Source organism: Pogona vitticeps, chromosome 5 (genome assembly GCF_051106095.1).
Source record: "Pogona vitticeps strain Pit_001003342236 chromosome 5, PviZW2.1, whole genome shotgun sequence".
Taxonomy (NCBI): Eukaryota; Metazoa; Chordata; class Lepidosauria; order Squamata; family Agamidae; genus Pogona; species Pogona vitticeps.
Window position 1 is genome coordinate 685,233 of NC_135787.1, and position 15,148 is coordinate 700,380.

The 15,148-nt window shown below is 59.2% G+C and overlaps 2 protein-coding genes, 1 long non-coding RNA gene and 3 other non-coding genes across 15 annotated transcripts in view; 5 read left to right on the plus strand and 1 right to left on the minus strand.

The window, feature by feature from the left end:
• The window catches only part of DCTN1 (dynactin subunit 1), a 66,449-nt gene extending 59,272 nt beyond the window's left edge, over positions 1 to 7,177 (plus strand). For 8 of the 10 annotated variants that reach the window (XM_073002213.2, XM_073002214.2, XM_078394412.1 and 5 more), the window contains 12 exons: positions 73 to 222; positions 364 to 525; positions 1,029 to 1,160; positions 1,512 to 1,640; positions 1,933 to 2,075; positions 2,269 to 2,435; positions 3,876 to 3,890; positions 4,616 to 4,749; positions 5,214 to 5,406; positions 5,501 to 5,577; positions 5,982 to 6,071; positions 6,208 to 7,177. In XM_073002213.2, coding sequence (XP_072858314.2) covers positions 73 to 222; positions 364 to 525; positions 1,029 to 1,160; positions 1,512 to 1,640; positions 1,933 to 2,075; positions 2,269 to 2,435; positions 3,876 to 3,890; positions 4,616 to 4,749; positions 5,214 to 5,406; positions 5,501 to 5,577; positions 5,982 to 6,071; positions 6,208 to 6,345 — 1,530 coding nt within the window. In that variant the 3' untranslated portion in view covers positions 6,346 to 7,177. The remainder of the gene's footprint in view (positions 1 to 72; positions 223 to 363; positions 526 to 1,028; positions 1,161 to 1,511; positions 1,641 to 1,932; positions 2,076 to 2,268; positions 2,436 to 3,875; positions 3,891 to 4,615; positions 4,750 to 5,213; positions 5,407 to 5,500; positions 5,578 to 5,981; positions 6,072 to 6,207) is intronic. The other 2 variants (XM_073002210.2, XM_073002216.2) reach the window with 1 other exon arrangement.
• Positions 3,206 to 4,616, minus strand: LOC140707678 (uncharacterized). The gene is made up of 2 exons (XR_012087863.2): positions 3,869 to 4,616; positions 3,206 to 3,491 (listed from the first exon to the last, which is right to left on the minus strand). It is a non-coding gene; the product is annotated as an uncharacterized LOC140707678 (long non-coding RNA).
• A 2,479-nt stretch (positions 7,178 to 9,656) lies between the features above and the next one.
• On the plus strand, positions 9,657 to 15,018 carry NOP56 (NOP56 ribonucleoprotein). The gene is made up of 12 exons (XM_073002206.2): positions 9,657 to 9,774; positions 9,924 to 10,013; positions 10,299 to 10,413; positions 10,674 to 10,835; positions 10,974 to 11,172; positions 11,578 to 11,765; positions 12,344 to 12,495; positions 12,901 to 13,001; positions 13,315 to 13,463; positions 13,687 to 13,808; positions 14,011 to 14,151; positions 14,364 to 15,018. The coding sequence occupies exons 1-12, from the start codon at positions 9,772 to 9,774 to the stop codon at positions 14,586 to 14,588; spliced, it is 1,647 nt and encodes a 548-aa protein (XP_072858307.2). The 5' UTR covers positions 9,657 to 9,771; the 3' UTR covers positions 14,589 to 15,018.
• Positions 11,253 to 11,392, plus strand: LOC140707932 (small nucleolar RNA SNORA51). The gene has a single exon (XR_012088061.2). It is a non-coding gene; the product is annotated as a small nucleolar RNA SNORA51 (small nucleolar RNA).
• Positions 13,526 to 13,596, plus strand: LOC140707930 (small nucleolar RNA SNORD56). Its single transcript, XR_012088059.1, has one exon. It is a non-coding gene; the product is annotated as a small nucleolar RNA SNORD56 (small nucleolar RNA).
• Positions 13,853 to 13,925, plus strand: LOC140707929 (small nucleolar RNA SNORD57). Its single transcript, XR_012088058.2, has one exon. It is a non-coding gene; the product is annotated as a small nucleolar RNA SNORD57 (small nucleolar RNA).
• Positions 15,019 to 15,148: the final 130 nt, after the last annotated feature.

Consider the following 15,148-nt stretch of genomic DNA (forward strand, 5'->3'; position numbering starts at 1 on the left):
CGCGCCGGCCTCTCTCATGGGGCCCGCCGTGCCGGCTGGAGGCGTGGCTGATGCGGCTCTTTCCCCTTGCAGACTGGCCAGGAGGCCTCGGACTTGGCCATCCTTCTGAAGGACCTGGAGACCTCCTGCAGCGACATCCGGCAATTCTGCAAGAAGATCCGGCGCCGCATGCCTGGCACGGATGCCCCCGGCATTCCTGCCGCTCTGGGCTTTGGGCAGCAGGTGGGGAGACCCCACTCTGACCCTCTATCGCAGCAGGGGGCGCAGGGCACTCCTGCCCCACAGAGGGGCCCCCCGGCCGAGGCTGAGGGTCCCACGGGCCAAGCCACCTCTTGATCCCGGCCCGTCTCTTTGGTCTCACAGGTCTCGGACACCCTCCTGGACTGCCGCAAGCACCTGACGTGGGTGGTGGCTGTCCTGCAGGAGGTGGCGGCTGCCGGGGCCCAGATGATCGCTCCTTTGACTGAGAACGAGGGCCTGCAGGCAGTGAAGCTGGAAGACCTGGCCTTCAAAGCCAGCGAGCAGGTGAGGGACCTCCCCTTCCTCTCTCCAAACAGATTGCGGCGGGGCGGGGCGGCTGCCTGCCTGCCTGCCTGCCTGCCTCTTCCCCTCCCCCCCCCGACTCGAATCCACTCCCCAAGCGATGGGTTCTCCTCCTCTTGCTTTTGGGGATCCTTGGCTCAGGCCTGCGAAGGCGCAACATGGAGGACCAGAGCCCGGCTGGAGAGTTGCAGCTGCGTCCCCAAAGTCGAATCCCCTGGAGGAAGGCTGTCCTCGAGGCAGACCTGGCCCCGGAGGCGACGGCTCCTCCAAGCAGGGTGGCGCCTGAGAGCGCCATGCCTGGCCAGCCGGGCATGTCTCGGCTCCCTTGGGCCGCCCTCTCGATTGCCTGCCTCTCTCTGGCCTGGGAGACCTTGCTCTGGGACACGTGGCGCTCGCCCGGTTAGCTTTGGTTCTGGTGGGACATCCCTGTCTCTCCCTCCCACCCCACCCCACCCCACCCCACCCACTCTTGTTCCTTCCCACAGATTTACGGCGTGCAAGGCATCAATCCGTATGAATGTCTGCGCCAGTCATGCAACATCCTCATTGCCACCATGAACAAAATGGCCACGGCCATGCAGGAAGGGGAATACGACGCTGACAAGCCCCAGACCAAGGTGAGCCTGACAGGCTGAGCCAGAGTTCAGAGGTGGGCTGGGGACGGGGGTCTCCCCTCACCTGCTGGCATTCCCCTTGGCCCGTGGCTGCTAGCTGGGCGGGGGGGGGGCTTGAACGCTTGTAGGGGGTCTCCTCTGCCTCCCCTGCAGAAAGGCTCTCTGGCCCCTCCTTGTCCCGCAGGCTGCCTTTTTGCCTTGCAAAACCTTGGGGGAGGTCCAGCCATGGGGCCTTTGCCCGGAACTGGGCGGGGCTGGGGGTGAGTTGGGAGAAGAGGACTCAGTGCTGCGTGCCTTCTCGGCATGGAGCCCCCTCCCTCAACCCGCGGCGGCCCCTGTCCCTTGCCTTCGCAGCCCCCTCCCCCCGTGGAGCTGAGAGCGGCTGCCTTGCGAGCCGAGATCACAGACGCCGAAGGGCTGGGGCTCAAGTTGGAGGATCGGGAGACCGTCATCAAGGAGCTCAAGAAGTCCCTCAAGATCAAGGTGAGGCTGCTTCTCCCTCCCAGGCAGCGGGCTTGCCCCTTGGCTTCTCTCTCTCTCTCTCTCTCTGTGTGTCTCCACCTGCAGGAGGAGCAGCCTCTCCTCCTCCCTCCTTGCCCGGAAGTGGGGGCCAGTGCAATGACCCCTGCCCTATCTGGGGGAGTCGGGGGGGCAGCCGTCCCCTTCCTGCTGCCTGGCAGGTTGCCCAAGGGCCAAGGGTCCCGCTCCCTCTGTGGGGGCATTCCTTCCCCACGAACAGCCGCTTCCTGCCCCTTGTCCTGCTTGCCCCCTCCAGGGGGAAGAGCTGAGTGAAGCGAACGTCCGGCTGAGCCTCCTGGAGAAGAAGCTGGACAGCGCCTCCAAGGACGCCGACGACCGAGTGGAGAAGATCCAGACCAAGCTGGATGAGACCCAGGCTCTGCTGAAGAAGAAAGAGAAGTCAGTGGCCGGGAAGGAGGCAGAGCAGCCTTTTCCCTTCCTGTGGGAGCCTTGCCCGCTCTGGCCACTTTGTGGGGGGTCCTGAAGAGCAGGAAACCCCCCCAGGGGAACCAGAGCCTGCCCCCCTCCCTCGATGGCTGGGAGGCCTCTGGGTCCCCTCAGGCCTCAGCCGGCGCTCTCCTGACCCTTGCAGGGAGTTTGAGGAGACCATGGATGCCCTCCAAGCAGACATTGACCAGCTGGAGTCGGAGAAAGTGGAGCTGAAGCAGCGCCTCAGCAATCAGTCCAAGCGCACCATCGAGGGCCTGCGGGGCCCTCCTCCCTCCGGCATCGCCTCCGTCATCTCTGGCATCACCGGAGGTGAAGTCCTGGTTGGGAGGCACGGCGGCAGTGGTGGTGGTGGGGGTGGGGGGCGGCACCGGAGGGGTGAGGGAAGGAAGCCGTGTCCAGAAGATGACCCTGGGGGAGGGGAGGGAAGGCCAGGGGGGGCCGTTGCCCTTTCCTTTGCTGTCCCTGCATAGCAGCGGGAATGCCTTCCTCTGATGATCCTTTTGTGGTTGCAGTGGAGCTGAAAGGCAGCAAGGGGTGTGGTGGCTGCTCCTTCTTGGCTTTCTCCTCCTTCACCGACACCGAACCAGCATGTTGTGGGGGAGCAGGCTGTTTTCCCAACAGATCCCAGGCCCTGAGGGGTCACTTTTGCTGGCTTGTGGGACCCCTGTCTGGGTCTATGCCTTTTGCAAGGGGTTGGGCAACATGTGGCCTCTGGTCCCTCTGCCTCCCCCAGCCCAGTCAGGCCCTTCCCTCTTCCCCCCCCCAATCAGGCTGCGCCAAGTCATGCAGTGGCAGACTTCTGATGGGCCGTGCAGGGCCCCTGAAGTGTGTGTCTTGTGCTGCCCAACAGAGCCACACACCCCGAGGGCCCTCTGGGGCTCCTTTCTCTTGTGGAACCCCAGGGACAGACACGCTCTCTCTCTCTCTGTCTCTCTCTCTCTGCCGGCCTGTGTGACACATTTCCCATGTGTTTTGCTTCAGACAGCAAATGGCAGGGATGCTGGGGGGCTCAGGAGCAAGAACGTTGTCAGGATTTGGCGACAGGAAAATACGCAGAGTTAATTGAAGACACTGACACGTTCTTCTTCTTTAGCAAGACGGGTGTATTTTACAATATTTACAAGTATATACAGGCTGGCATCACTTCAGCATGGCAGGAAAATCATTAAACAAACTGGCATAGAGCATAGCAGCAAGTGATAGAGAAGAGAAATCTATGAACACACTGTTCTCTTATATACATATACAAGGCTTCTTCAGTCCAATCACAGGACACATTACATCATCTTCTGCACCTGGGTGTCATCTCATCTTCAGACATTGCATCATCTCTTCAGCAGTCACAGTGACTCAGCAGTCACACATCTGTTCATAATGGCAGCTCATTAATAACACATTTATCCAGGTTCAGGCCTATAAAAATTACAATATCCTGACAAACGTCTAGCCCCTGGTGGCTGGAAAGGGGTCTCCAGGGGGCAGCCCAGCCCCGGCCGCTGGGTTGCCCACATCTCTTGTCACTTCTGCTTCCTTCCTTCCCTCCCTCCTTCCCTCCCTCCCTCCCTCCCTTGTGCCTCCCCTTAAGCTCAAAGAAGCAAGCAGGGTTTTCCCACATTGCAGCCAAAAGGTTTCAGAAGGCATAAAACCTGAGGTGGGGGAGTGGGGGCTAAGGCGGCCCTCTCCTGTATCTGAGCCCTCCCGCTTTTCCTGATTCTGCTCCTTCTGGTCTTTTCCATGCTCACCTTGCAGAGGAACAGCAGAGAGGTACCGTGGTCTGTCTCCACCTCCGCTGCTTGGGTCTCCGGTGGGGGTGGGAGTGGGTGGGGTGGGGTGGGATGGCATGCATCGCCCGAGACCTTTGGCATTCGTTGGCGGGAGGGGAAGGAGACCTGATACCATTGTATTTGGGAGCAGAGCAAAGGTTGGGCCAGCTTCCTGGAGGGGTCACCACAGGAGGCGGGCGGGAGTGCCCGAGAGAAAGGTGAGCCATCCTGAGGATGATGGACTTGAACCCCCAAGGGCTCTCTCCTGCGCGGCTGCTGGCTAGAAAGGAAGGGAACTGTCACGTGGGAACCCTGGGCAGACCCAGATTTCCCACCACGGCTCCCCAGTGAGATCCAGGAAGCCTGGGCCAAGGACTGGGGAGCCTCCACCTACCGTGCGCGCCCCTTCCTGACTTGAGGGCTTTTTTCGGAGGGTTTCCAGGTCACATGTTTGTTGCATGAAGCAATGTCCGCTCCGCACCATCTTCTGCCTCTGCTGTATGTGTTTATTTGTGCGTGGGTCTTCTTCCTCCTCCTAGGCTCAGCTGAGGGCTTTTCTGGGGGGGGGCACATTCGGCCATTCCCTCCCCCCTGAGCCTGAGCCTGAGCCCAGATCCGAAGGGCTGTCCGTTGCTTCTCTGGAGAGCAGCTCAGGTCGCATGAGCTGGATTGGAACGTCGTCTGTTCTGACGGCCAGCCTTTCCTTCTTCGCTTCCTTCCTTGCAGGTCTGGCGGCCGGCCAGGCCCTGATGGGCGGCTCAGGCCCCGTCCAGGTGAAGGACTCCCCGCTCCTCCTCCAGCAGATTGATGCCATGCAGCTCTCCATCAAGCACCTCAAGAACGAAAACAACCGTCTGAAGGTGAGGCGGGCAGGGCTTCCAAGGGAAACGGTCGGCGCAGAGCTGGCCTCTGAGGGGTCGTCTCCTGGGTCACATCCCGGAGCTTTGCAGAAGGCTTTCCTTGGCCTTGGGCGCCTGCGGCCAGGGAAGGGCCCCTGAATCCCCCAGGCAGGCGGCCCCTCTGTGGTTGGGAGGCACCCTCTCGTGGCAACAGCCCCCTTCTGGAGCCGATGGGCCAGGCTTGGCCTGGGCAAGCCCCCCCCCTTGGGGAAGATGCGGCAGTTCCCTCCCCGGATGCTGCTCCTTCCTTTCCTAAGATGGGGAGTGGTGGTCGTGGGGGAGAGGGCCCTGAAAGAGCCTGGGGCGGGTAGTCGGGGAGCTGTGGTTGTTTTGGACGTCTCTGTGTCTGTGTGTGTGCGTGCATGCCAGTGGGGCCTGGCAAGGTCACCCGCCTCCGGCTATTGTCTTCTCTCCCCCCCCCCCAGGGAGCGCAGATGAGGAGGGAGCTTGCCTCGCTGACCCCACTGCGGGTGCCCAAGCTCTCCCTGCCCAAGGACAGGCAAGGGGGGGAGGAGGTGGCCTCCGGCTCCCTCTACCGCAAGACCAGCCAGCTGCTCGAGACCCTTTACCAGATGAGTGCCAACGCCAAAGTGGTGGACATCACACGGCAGAGGACCGGTGAGGCTGGTGGGCCGCCGGGGCGGGGGTGGGGAGCCGGGCCGCCCTTCCCTCCCCAGCCGCCTCTCAACTGCTGGCCCTTCTCTCTCTGCAGTGGCCAGCCCAGCAGCCCAGCTTCTCGAGCAGACCGCCCGGATGAAGGCGCTGAGCGAAACCATCGACAAACTGAAGGTAAGACCGTTGAGGCTTGTGGCTGCCTCCCCAGCCCAGATCCCCCGAAGTGCCCTTCCGGAGGTGCCCCAGTGGGGGAAGAGGCAGCAGTAGAGCCACACAGGCCGCTCCCAAAGTGCAGGTTGGCCCTGGCTGGTCTCTGTCGCTGCCTCCGTCTCTCCTCTGGCCACCAGGACCCTTCTGGTCTGCCCACCTCAGAGGAAAGGCCTGGATTGATCTCTCTCTGTGGCATGGGTGGCTTAGCTTGGAAAGGGCAGGGCACAGAGCTGGCACCATGGCCAAGAGGGAGGAAGCGCTGTGCAGAAGCTCCCTGGCCCTCTTGAGCCAGGGGGGTGGGGGGGGAGAGAGCAAGACTCACTGGACCTGCGCAGATGGGGCTGAGTGCTTCCCTTCCTCTCCCATAGGATGAAGTCATGAAGGAGACAGTTCTCCAGCACCCAGGGGCCAGCGTTCCCACAGACTTCGGCACTTTCCCCTCAGTGCCCTTCCTGAAGGTGAGGGGGTTGAGCTGCCTGTGCCTGGCCTGAGGAGGGAGGGGGGAGGGAGGGTCTCTCCAGGAGGAGGCCTCTGTCTGCCCACCCACCTGGCTGTTCCCGCTGACCATCTGGATGGTTCTCCTCTCCTCTCCAGGCCAAAGAAGAGCATAAGGACGACACTGTCTACATCGGCAAAGTGACCTTCCCCTGCCAGCCGGGCTACGGCCAGGTGCACAGACTGGTCCTTACCCCGGAGCAGCTCCACCAACTGCACACCCGCCTCGTCTCCTAAGAGAGCCCTCCCTCCGCCCCGTCCCCCCTGCCCTCCCTCCTCTGCCCTTTCTGTCACTGTCTGAGGGCTGCTGTGACCCTCCTTGTGCGGCTGATTCCCTGAAGCTCTGCCTGCTACCTGACGCCCGACACAGCCAGAAGGGGCCTCCAGCCATGATGGCTGCTCCATCCTCCTCGAACCCACCGCCTCCTTGGTCTGGAGGTATGTGGGGGTGTGGCAGGGAGGGGCCAACCGCTAGGTGCTCCCAGCTCTCAAGCCGGCCCTCCCTTCAGTTGTGAGGACTGTGTTTTCTGCTTTGGACAAGGACATGCATGGCAACACCCCCAGCTTTCCTCCCCCACGCCACCTTTGGGACAGGTTGTGGGACCCACAGAAGGAGTCCAGCCTATGGCCTAATCAAGGGACACCATCCTGCTGCTAGGTTGAGGGACTAGGGGGCAGCCAGATTTCCTTCCACATTTGTCAGCAACAGTGGGGTGTTTAATTCCCCCCTCCCCCATGGCAAGCACTCCAAGCCCTTGGGGTTGCTCACCAGCTGCAGTGTGAAGGGATTTGATCTCTGGGCTGGGGTCTCTGCTGTCAGCTGAGGCTACAGCCTGCTCCTCTTGGCCTCATTCTGTTCACAAACACTACACGCCCCACCCTGCAGCTCAGGCCCTTCTGGTCAAAAGCCAGAGCGGCCAACTGCTTCTCCTTTCTGCTTGAAAGAGAGAAGCGTTTCCTGCTTTTGGGGTGGGGTGGGGGTGGGACCACAGGAACTTAAGAGGAAGGGATCTTCCTGTGTGTTTGACTTCTTGGCGCTGTTGAAATGAATAAACTCTCTTAAACCAAACCTGAGCTGCGTGGTGTTCCTGCCCCAAGAGGGTTTTCTGTTTCCCCCGCGCTTGCTTTGCACAGTCCCAACTTAAGTTGTTGGGAAGCCTTGGAGAACCTGTGGGCAGTTCCCACCCTTGCTGCTTCCCAGGGGCCACATCCAGCCCTGTTTCTTTCCTCTTTCAAAGGCCTTTCTGCTTCCTTCCTCTGGACTACATATGATTTTTAAGAGAAAACCCCTGTTGCTGGAGGATTCCAGAAGCCCCCTCTGGAGAGCAGTAGGGCCACCGCCCCTGGACTAGATGATCCACAAAGCTCTTCCTGTCTAAGTGGGTTGTCTCTTTGGACCTTCTCAAACTTATTTTAGGTGTACTTTCCAGTCCATGTTTTGGATCCAGTTATAAAACCATTCCCATTTTTTGAGTCCTTTTTGAGGTGATCTTTTATTTAATGCTTCTGTTGTCTCCAAATTGTTCATTCTCCCTGCCCCCAAAAAAGCTTGGAGCCAGAGCTGGCGCACTAGAACAGCTGGAGATTAAATGAACAAAAGTGAGCAAGGAGGAAATCAGCAGGCAGCCCTCGTTTGCACCTTGTTAAGGTAGCTCTACAGTAGCTCTGCCTCATGGAAATCTGGGCTGCAGTAGAAATCCAAAGGTAGGAGAGGTGATACCTAAATAGACCACTAAAAATCAAATATTAAATGCAAGCTTTCATGAACAAGATTCACTTCCTCAAGCTTAAGAATAGAAACTTGAAGTCGCAAGATAGTCATGACAGAGTAATTAAGGTGGCTGTAGTACAACTACCTTAACAAAGTGCTAACAAGTTCAGATTGGCAATTTCCTCAGCTCTTTGCTAACTCCTGGGATCTACTAAAGTGAGTTCAACTGGGGAAACCTAACTTCACCATGGATCACTCTGCGTCCCCCCCCCACCAGAGTCCCTTGCCTAAATAGCGTGACACTGGTTGAACACAATGTTATGTGCCGCCAAGTTGCATTCAGGTTCTGGCAACCGGTTGGAGGTTTTTTTGTTTGTTTCTTTTTTTTGCTTTGGGGGGAATTTCCATGGCAAAGCAGGGATTCAAAGCCAGGCTGCCAGAGTCCCAGCCCCTCACTGTAGTCGCTACCTACACCGTCCGGGCCCTCTCTTGAGCCCCATCCCGACCATCAATGCAGCCCTTCTGTATCCCCTCGTTGGGGAAGGAGCTGTTCCCAGCCAAACCTGGGTTCTGATTCTCTGGCAAGGAATCTGGCATAGATGCAACAGCTGAACCAAAGGCCCAATTTTCATTTGAATAGCAGCAAAGATAAGGTCAGCTGGGACTTCTCTTAAAAGCAGAGAAGACCCCGAAAATAGTGTACAGTACACATGTTTTATAATGATACAAAGAGTCATAAAAGCACTACAATCCTATTGGTCGTTTGTACCCCAAGTTTGGATCCAGCCCCTCATTGGGTAGTGATGCCAACTACGCTGATCTATGGGGGTTCCCTGTAGCAGCTATGCACCGATTGTGTCCTTGGCCTCTGCCCAAGATGCGCCTGAACGTCTGGGGACAAGGAGTGCCTATTGGGACGTTCCTGGGTAGCCTTCCTGGGCCCTGACGGATGGCCTCCCCTTTCCGGCTCCCTGGGGTGAATGTTTTGGGGCCTGCCCTGGCTAGTTTCCTCCTGCCTTCCAGGACCAGGCCGTCTGCCAGGTCAAGAGGAAGAGGAGGAGGAGGAGGAGGAAGGGCCAAACGAAAGTGTTCCAACGACGTCCGTCCCACACGATGTGTGAATGCTCCTCGCTTGGCCTGAGCGACGGGTGAATATTCCGGGGCCCCGTTTCTCTGAGGCCTGTGCTTTTCTCTGCTAAGGGTTATATGTATGCACTAAAAGCTAGTTCGAGGCTGCCCTGGTATCAAAGAGCCCCGCGGAACTCGCCAGAAGCGCCTTCTGAGGAGACCTCTAAAGCGTCACCCCGCAAACGGCCGCCCCCCCGCCCCCCATCATCTCTCCCACACAAACACAGAGCCGCCGCCCCCCCCCACAGACACACACACACACAACCTCAGTGTTGGGGTTTTTGCAAAAGGAGCAAGGATTCGAACCCAGGCCGTCTCACGCCCCCATCCCGCCCCACCCTACCCCGGGGCCCGGGACAGGCCGCGTCTCCTCTTTCCCCCCCCCGCCACCGCCCCCGCATCACGGCCGGGGAAGGCTCTCCCTCCCTCAGCCTGCAAAGAGGGTCACGGGGGGGGGCCAAGGGGAGAGAGAGAGAGAGCTGACGGGAGGGGGTGGATCCCCGCCCTTTCCTCGGTAGGTACTACTTCCGGGGCAAAGCCCACGACCTCCTAAGCGGCGAGTGATTGACGGGCCCCAAAGCAACAACGGCTGCCCGTGGGGGGGGTTTGAGAGAGAGCACTTCCTCCGCCTGGGCGACTCTCATTGGTCAAGGCGTCGGGAGCGCGGGCCCTTTCGGAGAGAGGCGGGCTCCCGTCCTGCCGCGCCATTGGACAGTCCCCGTGCGCGGGGGGCGGAGCTTCCTGCCTGAGTTCGACGTAGCGCGGAGCGCGAGGCACGCGCGGCCCAGTCGCCCTCAGGAGCCCCGCCGTCGCGCTCGGCCGCCATGGTGAGCCTCCGATTCCCCCCACCCCCCCGGGGGAGGGCAGGCCAGGCCGGGCCAGGCGGGGCGGCAGGTTCTGGGCTCGGCGACGGCCCCCCCCCCGCCCCTTATCTTCCTGATCACTCCCTTCTCTCCCCCCTCCCCCCCACCCGCAGGTCCTCCTTCACGTCCTCTTCGAGCACGCGGCCGGCTACGCGCTCTTCGCCCTCCGGCAGGTGGAGGAGGTCGGGCTGCTCCTGCCCCAGGTGGGCCCCGCGCGCGCGCTCGCAGGGGGTGGCTTCTTCTTTTTTGGGGGGGGGGGAAGGAGCCACGTGGCGCCGCGCTTGGCCTTTGGGGGAGAGGGGGAGGGGGGGAGAGGACCGGGCGGGATCCAGACCCCCCCCCCATAACCACGACCGGGGTGGGGGGAAGAGAGAGGGAGAGAGTGAGGGAGGAGGGGGACGCGCGCCCTCCTCTTCTTCCTCCTCCTCCTCTTCCTCACCGGGCCACGTGTTGTTCTTGGCGGGGCCGGGGCGGTTCCCGCCGGGCAGGTGGAGGACAGCGTCCTGAACCTGGGCAAGTTCCTGGCGATGGTCCGGCTGGTGGCCTTTTCTCCGTTCAAGTCCGCCCAGAGCGCCCTGGAGAACATCAACGCCGTCTCTGAAGGTCAGCGACCGGGCGGGGGGGGGGCGGAGGGGAAGGGTCTCGCGGGGAATGGGCTGGGGAGGGGAGGGCTTTTCCCGCCTGGCCCACGTGGGCCGCCACCACCCCGGGATTCCGAGTCCCATCGCACCCAGCAGGGAGGGAAGGGATATATTGTCCCGGGAGGGGGAGGAAGCCCCGGGGCAGCGGAAACGCCAGCCGGGCCCACACCGGGGGGGGGGGGCAGGGCCTTGGCTGACCCTGGTCTTCCCTGTCCCACGCAGGGATCCTCCACGAGGACCTCCGGCTCCTGCTGGAGACTAACTTGCCGGCCAAAAAGAAGAAGGTCGTGGTGGGGGTGAGCGATGCCAAAATTGGGGCTGCCATCCAGGAGGAGCTGGGCTACTCGTGCCAGACGGGAGGCGTGGTGGCAGAGATCACCCGAGGTGAGGTGGACATTGCCTTGCAGTCCTTTGGCAAACCCAGCCCAGGGCTTGATCAGGTGGCCTTGGGTGGGGAGGAGGAAGGGAGGGAGGGATGCAGGCTGCAGAAGGACACATTTTCTCCTCCTTTCGGGCCCTCAGGGATCCGCTTGCACTTCCATGCCTTGATCAAAGGCTTGACCGTCCAGTCGGCCTCCAAGGCCCAGCTGGGGCTGGGGCACAGCTACTCCCGGGCCAAAGTAAAGTTCAACGTGAACCGGGTGGACAACATGATCATCCAGTCTATCAGCCTCCTGGACCAGCTGGATAAGGACATCAACACCTTCTCCATGAGGGTCAGGTGGGTCCGTGGTGCATGGATTTTTCCACAGGTTCCCTGCCATCTTGTGAAGCTTCCTCGGGGCCAGTGGGCAGCCTTCCGGTCTCCCAGTGCTTACCACAGGCAGCAAATCCACAAGGGCTGGCTGTACAGAAGTGGGAGAGACAGAAGCAGAGACCCTGCGATACACCCCAGCCAGGCCGACACTCCCCTAGGCTGGATCGTTAGCAGGGGCACACGCTTTTCTTGGCAGGAAGAGGGGCCTTGTTCCTTGGCACAGCCAGGTTTGAACAGAAAACTGTAGAAGCCAAACACCGCCAGGTCTGACCGTGCCATGGCTTCTTTGTAAGAAGATGATGAGCCAGGTCCCCCCCCCACACACACACACACCCCTATGCTGATTTGTGTTCTTGATTCCTTCTGCAGAGAGTGGTATGGGTACCACTTCCCAGAGCTCATTAAGATTGTGAGTGACAACTACACCTACTGCCGCCTGGCCAGGCTGATTGGGAACCGGAAGGAGCTGAGCGAGGAGAGCCTGGAGGGATTGGAGGAAATTGTGATGGACGGCACCAAAGCTCAGGCCATCCTGGAGGCCTCTCGCTCGTCCATGGGTCAGTGGGAAAGAGGAGGAGGTTCTTGGCTCGGCGGATCTGGGTCTCAGGAGGTGGGGGAAAGGAAGCTTGAGGGCTGCTGGGGAGTGGCAGAAATCAAAAGCCAGTGTGAACCAGCATCTCATGTGAGCAGTTTTCTCTAGAGCTGGGGTTCTTGCCTAGGCCTATAAGCGAGGAGGGAGGGGACTTGCCTAGCAGGCTGAGTGTGAGAGTGACCTTCAGGCCCCCAGCCTTTCAGCTCTGATTGGAGAAGTGGTGAGTCAGAGGAGGGAGAGAGTTCCTGACACACCACTGGGCACAGAAATGATGGACAAGGTGAATCTGTCAATCCACTGAGTTGTCTCTGCTGACATCTACTCACTGCTGATCTGTGCCCCACCCAAAAAAGAAAAACAGCCAAAGAAAAGGTGGGGGCTCTTGCAGTTTCCTGTATCCTTTACACAGTTTGGCTCTCACACCTGGTCATCTTCAGAAGGTGCTGTCTTTGGATGGGTTGGGTACAGGCCCCACATGCAGCGGGAAGAGGATGGGGAGCTTCTTGGCCCGCTTCCATCCTGCCTTGTCCCACTACTTTGCAGGAATGGACATCTCGCCCATTGACCTCATCAACATTGAGAGCTTCTCCAGCCGGGTCATCTCTCTCTCGGAGTATCGTAAAGGCCTGCAGGAATACCTCCGCTCCAAGATGAGCCAGGTGGCCCCCAGCCTTTCAGCTCTGATTGGAGAAGTGGTGAGTCAGGGAAGGGAAGGGAGAGGGTTGCGGACACAGCACTGGGCACAGAAATGATGGACAACGTGAATCTGTCAATCCACTGAATTATCTCTGCTGACATTCACTCACTGCTGATCTGTGCCAGAAAAGAGAAAGAAAATTTTGGGCCCCTTGTAGAGCCGATCTTCTCACTTCCTTCTCATTTTCTGTATGCAAAAGCTATAGGGGACAGTAGGGCTGAGTCCACTTTTTCTACTGTCCCTTTCTGTGCTTGTGCGGCAAGATGTTCCCTATTCGTTGAGACTGGGGTGGGGTGGGGGGGAGTAGGCTGCAGTGACTTGGAGTGCATGCAGGTTCCCTCCAACATTAGCCTGGTGTAATTGCGTTCAGCCTCTGATAACGAAGGTTGTTCTTCATCTGCAGGTGGGCGCCCGGCTCATCTCTCATGCTGGGAGCCTCACAAATTTGGCCAAGTATCCTGCTTCCACCGTGCAGATCCTAGGTGCCGAAAAAGCCCTCTTCAGGTACAGCTGCAGGGGGGCCGCAGTGATGGCAGGCCTCTGGGGCAGAGGGCATGTGACACCCTGGCTAGGCACTCCTGGTCATGTGCATGATGGGATGCCCTGCCCGCAGCCTCTGAGCGGCCACCTGGGGCAAACCCTTTCCCTTTGATGTGGTAGGTTAGCAATTTCTGTTTTGGGCTGGGACGGGGCCAAGGGGTGACTGGGTTCGTGCTGCAGTGAGCGACTGTTGGAGTCAAGTGGGCGGGCTTGGCAAGATTCTGCTCCTGCGCCAGTGGCTTCTGCCTTCAAGGGTCTCGCCCTTCCTGCACTCCAGGGCTCTGAAGACACGGGGCAACACTCCTAAGTACGGCTTGATCTTCCACTCTACCTTCATTGGACGGGCAGCTGCCAAAAACAAGGGCCGCATCTCCCGCTACTTGGCCAACAAGTGCTCCATTGCATCCCGCATTGACTGCTTCTCAGGTGAGGCCTTTGGACAGGGCTGTTCTTGCTCCTGATACCTCCGGGCAGGCTCCTCGGCAGCTTTGCCATGATGGTTACATTTTTCGTCAACAGCATTTCACGCAGTGAATGATGATGCTTCAGGTCTGAGCAAAGCCTGCCTTGCGTCCTTTCAGGAGGGAGGCCTTGGTTTCCTGCCATTGGGGGGCAGGCAGCTTCACAGAGACCTGTTTTTCCTCCACAGAAGTCCCAACTTGTGTCTTTGGGGACAAGCTGCGAGAGCAGGTGGAGGAGCGGCTGGCTTTCTACGAGACGGGGGATCCCCCTCGCAAGAACCTCGATGTTATGAAGGAGGCTGTTGTAGAGGTGAGTGGTGAGATCCTGATGTATGGGAGACAAAACCCAAGTGCTGGATGTGATGAGAACTTCCAGGCCTGACCAGTCTACCTGTGGAGGCTAAAACTGATTTAATGAGCCTGATCCAGCGTGTGCTTGTCCCAAGCTGGGAGCCCAGGAGGGGTGGGCGTTGGAGTGGGGCTAGCAGCAAAGGCCTGTCTGCTCTTCTCAGGCAACACAGGTGGCTGCTGAAATCAAAAGGAAATTGGAGAAGAAAGAGAAGAAGAAGCGTAAGCGTGAAAAGAGGAAGCACCTGGAGGCCTTGGCGGGAGCAGAGGAAACGGAGAACTCCTTGCTGGAGACGACAGCAGAGGTGAGGCTGCCTTAGGAGCTCTCCCACAGGGTGCTGATACCAAAGAGGGGTGAGGGCTAGCAGCTGTAGGCCCAAAGAATTCGGTAGCTTTATACAATGTTAGGATATCCCTCATTCCTTTTTAGAAAATGCCATAGGTGTCATGAGATTTAGAGTCAGAATGGGGTGGCAGCTTAGCCCTCTTCTCACGTATGCCAACCCTCTCGCTGCAGGAAAATGAGGTGGAGCCCAAGAAGAAGAAGAGGAGGAAGCACCAGGAGGCGGAGGAAGAGGAGCCCGCCGAGAACGGCCTGGAGGAAGAAGAGAGCTTGCCCAAGAAGAAGAAAAAGAAGAAAGTGGCTGCTGAGGAGACCCCTCGGCCCAAAGTGAAAAGGACCAAAAAGAAAAAGGCCAGAACAGAGGAGGAGGAAGAGGAGCAGGAGGAGGAGGAAGCCTAGGGTGGAAATGCCGGCTGAGGACGAGAGCCCCTGGCTGACATCAAGGCCGTGCTCTTCATATACTTCTGTCCAGTACTTTCAAGGCAACTGAATGTAGCCCCTTCACTCCTCGCGTTTCGATTTCCAGTGAAAAGAGTACGTGGCAGCCTGAGGCCTCTGGTGCAACTTTCAGTCCTCCTGCAAAAAAAAAGGGTTCCTTTGTGCCTCAACCGGGGATGGGGGGCAATGCTTGCATGAGATAGCTGAGCTGGCCTAGGAGCCAAGGGCAGGCAGCGCTGCGGCCTGCCTGGAGGAGGACTGTCCAGCCAGCTCCTGGACTGGCCGCAACCGTGTCTTTGACAGAAGCAGGGGTTGGGGGCTGGCGGACTGGAATTTGATGCTTTTGTTGGTTAACCTGCTAACAATAAAATTTGCAGTCTTTTTCTAGCAACTCTTCTGGCTTCAGCAATCTTATGAGCGAACGAGGCTGCAGGGGAGATGGGCCACTAGAGTCAAACACAGCCCCCTCCTTTGGCAGGGGACACAAGCATTTATTTACACACTTGAGACCAGACTTGGAT